This window comes from Carlito syrichta, unplaced genomic scaffold (assembly GCF_000164805.1).
Source record: "Carlito syrichta isolate Samal-C Ts95f unplaced genomic scaffold, Tarsius_syrichta-2.0.1 Scaffold314605, whole genome shotgun sequence".
NCBI lineage: Eukaryota > Metazoa > Chordata > Mammalia > Primates > Tarsiidae > Carlito > Carlito syrichta.
In genome coordinates, this window is record NW_007258701.1 from 378,181 (window position 1) to 381,893 (window position 3,713).

General features: G+C 52.5%; 1 protein-coding gene across 1 annotated transcript in view; it reads right to left on the reverse strand.

The window, feature by feature from the left end:
* Positions 1 to 1,485, reverse strand: part of TMEM219 (transmembrane protein 219) — a 13,916-nt gene extending 12,431 nt beyond the window's left edge. The window contains exons 1-2 of the mRNA XM_021719373.1: positions 1,025 to 1,485; positions 744 to 933 (exon numbers count right to left, since the gene is read on the reverse strand). Coding sequence (XP_021575048.1) covers positions 744 to 933; positions 1,025 to 1,288 — 454 coding nt within the window. The 5' untranslated portion in view covers positions 1,289 to 1,485. The remainder of the gene's footprint in view (positions 1 to 743; positions 934 to 1,024) is intronic.
* Positions 1,486 to 3,713: the final 2,228 nt, after the last annotated feature.

Below are 3,713 nucleotides of genomic sequence, written 5' to 3' on the forward strand. Positions count from 1 at the left end.
GCCTGTAGTTCCAGCTACTTGGAAGGCTGAGGCGGAAGAATTGCCGGAGCCCAGCAGGTCAAGGTTGCGGTGGCCGGGAGCAGCCACTGCGCTCCAGTGTGGGCAACAGAGTGAGACTCCAACTCAAAAAAACAAAACAAAACAAAAACAAAGAAGGTGTCTCTAAGAGGAGGCAGCTATAGGGATGAGAAAGAACATTGGGTCAAACTTTGGCCATCTCATCACACTTAAGGACAGACTCAAAGAACCTTAGAACTAAAAGAGGAAAAAGAGCTGGGTTCGGTGGCTCAGCCTATAATCCCGTGCCTTTGGGAGGCTGAGGTGAGTGGATTGCCTGAGCCCGTGGATTCGAAACCCGCCTGGGCAGGCAGACCTCATCTCTACAATAAATAAAAAAATCAGCCGGCGTGGTAGCGCGCGCCTGTAATTCCAGCTACTTGGAAGGCTGAGGCGGAAGGATCGCCGGAGCCCAGCAGATCGAGGCTGCGGTGGCCGGGAGCGGCCACTGCACTCCAGTCTGGGCGACAGAGTGAGACTCCAACTCAAAAAAAAAAAAGGAGGAAAAAGAGAGCATTTATAGAGAATCTACGCTATGGGCAGCATGTTCACTGAAAGTAGCTAGTCCTAATTACAGCATAAGTGACTAAGGCTCAGAGATGTGCCCAAGGTCACTGGGTTGGTCAGATCAGAGGCAGGGCCCTGAGTGTTCTGATGCCCAACCCCACAGTCCTCCCTGAATTCACCTTTCAGTCCCATCTGACTACCTGAGACCATGGCTTGGAATGTCTGCGTCTTGTTCCTGTCTGGACCATCTCCGAAGTTCAAGGTAGTCAGTAAGCCCATGACTCGAGGCCCTTGCCACTTTCCTGTGACTGTCCCATTCACAGGGCACAAGGTCAGCTGGCCAAAAGATCTCAAAAAGGAGACCCAGTCCTGTGTACAAAAGGAGGATGGGACAGAGGTGAGATGAGACTAGGAGCAAAAGCTGGTCTTACATTGGGAGTATAAGCAGGAGGGAACTTACCTGAGGGATGTCAGGGCTGCGCAGGCCAGTTCTGTGGGTGAGGAGAAAGCCACCAAGGCCCAGGCCGGAAAGGCCAAGAAGCAGCAGGATCAAAGTAGCACAGACCAGAGGTGGGTGGTGGGCCAGACAGAGATGCAGGTTGTGCCCTGCCTGGCAGCTGCCCATGGGGAGCAAAGGGGTCTGGGCCTCCACGGTGAGCCTGCTGGAGGACACAGAGGGAAAACTGGTGGACAAGAGCCTGCTGGTGAGAAGGCACTCACCCATTTCTCAAAAAGAGAAGCTAAAGTTCAGGGAAGACAAGGGACTTGCCCAAGGTCACACAGGTAGTGGCAGAGACGGGACAAGAATCTCAGTTTCTTGAATCCAAAAGTGCATCTCCCTGCACCACTCAATAAATGTTTACTGCATGTCATTTCTGAAGTAATCAAGGTGGAAGAAGAGCAGAGCCCTCTATACTGAAATAAGGAACCTGAAAGGGAGAATTATCTGCTGGAGAAACAGGAAGCAGCTGTTCTGGGGCTAGGGTTTGGCAGAAGAACAGCCCTAACCAGAGCAAGGGAAGTGTCTGCAAAACTTCAGTTTGGAAGTAGGTCTGAATCTTTCTCTCTGCTACTCACTGGCTACGTGAGTCCAAGTCAATTCACCGCTGTGAGCTTAAGAATCTGTGAAATGGGAGTTCTAAAAACACCAAGTAATGAGGATTAAACGTGGCAGATAAAGTAGTCTGCATGGTACTCGGCCATGGAGGAACTCCACAAACGTCTGTCCTTTCTCGTTACCTGTGTCACACTGATTCTCAAAACCAGGAAAGGCCAGGCAAAAATATTGTGGAGAAACCAAGGCTCGCGCGGACTTTTAACTTAGCAGTGGTAGGGCCAAGGTCTGAAACCATTTCCTGCTTTCAAAAGTGTGGTGCTCTTCCCCACGCAAGAAGAGACAGCCCGATGAAAAAGAACACCTGGAAGGCGAGGAGGTAAACATGGGCTTGAAAGAGAAGAGGGGAGCCACGGAAACGCAGGTGTCAAAAAGGCTCAGCCCCAGCCCTGCCTCCAGTCCCGGCACAGCTGGAAGGAAGAAAAAAGGAGTGGAGAGGGCAGAGAGTGAGGGTCAGCGGCCGGTGGTGCACCTGAGCCTCCCGTCCCGCCCAAAGCCCCCTCCTGAAGGATCTCAAAACCCTCATCCCTTCCCGGTCTAGGCGTCGGATCAGCCCGCCGCTCGCTCTCACCGCTCGGAGCCGGGCTGAGGCCGGCGCCCCCCGCGACGTCACGCGTGGAGCCGCGGAGGGGCGGGGTCGGTGCTCCGCGCTTCCCACTCCCCCCACCCACCCACCCTCACCCCCAGCCGCCGGAGTGCGCATGCGCAGTGGCCACGCGGGCGCCCGCCTTGCCTTTCCAAGTCTGGGTGGGGGTGTACCAAAAGGCAAATCAGTTAAGGGGCAAAGAGGAAGTAATAACTCCGTGAGAGGTGAGGACAGGAAGGAGGCAAGGGAGTTAATGCTAGAGGGGTTGTAGAATTCCGAATTCTCCCTCCAGAGAGACGGGGAGAACTTCAACGAGAATCTCGTGGCCGGCATTTTTCTGTTGCTCTGTTGCTCCTCCCCCACCCGCGCCGATAGCACAGCCCAGCCACGCCCAGGTTCCGGGTAAGGACTTGAGGTTCGCTGTCGGGGGGGCAGGGTTCCCGCTCTGGAACTCTGTCCTGAAGGGCTGGAAGTGGTTTTAGGGCTCCGCTTCTCTGTGCACTCCTATAATGCTGAATATCTACTCCTCACGCATACCCCAGGATTTCAGTGACTCCTTAACTCACAGGATCCTAGAGCTGCAAGGCCGCTCAATAGAGACCGCTTCATCTCACTTCTGCCCACATTTTAGAGATGAGAACATTTTACTTGAGATAGCATGACTCTGAATTCAAATTCTGACTGTCCATGCCCCTGGGGAAGCCATAACCGTGCTCTTCCAGGGACTATGTTTGCCCCTCTGTTAAACGAGGTGTTGCACTGATTGGATAGGAAGCTTAAGAAGCAAAGCGTGGAGAAACATGGGCCCAGTGCCCCTGAGCACATGGGACAAATGTTGTTTGAAACGGAATTTGAGTGTTTAACTCGACTGTGGCTTTCTTAAGACAGAGCTCATGGCATTTATGTACTACCACCCACAAACGTTTATGGCACAAAACCTGTGCATATACGGTCAAATGATTTTTGACAAGGGTACTATGACCATTCAGTGGGGGAAAAGGCAGTGTTTTCTGTGCTTCAAAGGACACACAATCAACAAAGTGAAAAAGGCAACCCACAGAATGAGAGGAAATATTGGCAAATCATATATCTGATAACGGGGTTAATAGCTAGAATATATAAAGAACTACAACTCAACAACAACAACAAAACCCGAAATGGTCAAAAGACTTCAATAGACGTTTCTCCAAAGAAGATACACTGTAGAAATGACCAACAAGCGGCCGGGCTCAGTGACTCAGCTTGTAATCCCAGCACTTTCGGAGGATGAGGCGAGTGGGTTGCTTGAGCCCGCAGGTTCGAGAACAGCCCGGGCAACTTGGCGAGACCTTGTCTCTATTTTTTTGAGTTGGAGTCTCACTCTGTCACCCAGGCTGGAGGGCAGTGTCACGCTCCCAGTCACCGCAGCCTCGACCTGCTGGGCTCCAGTGATCCTTCCGCCTCAGCCTT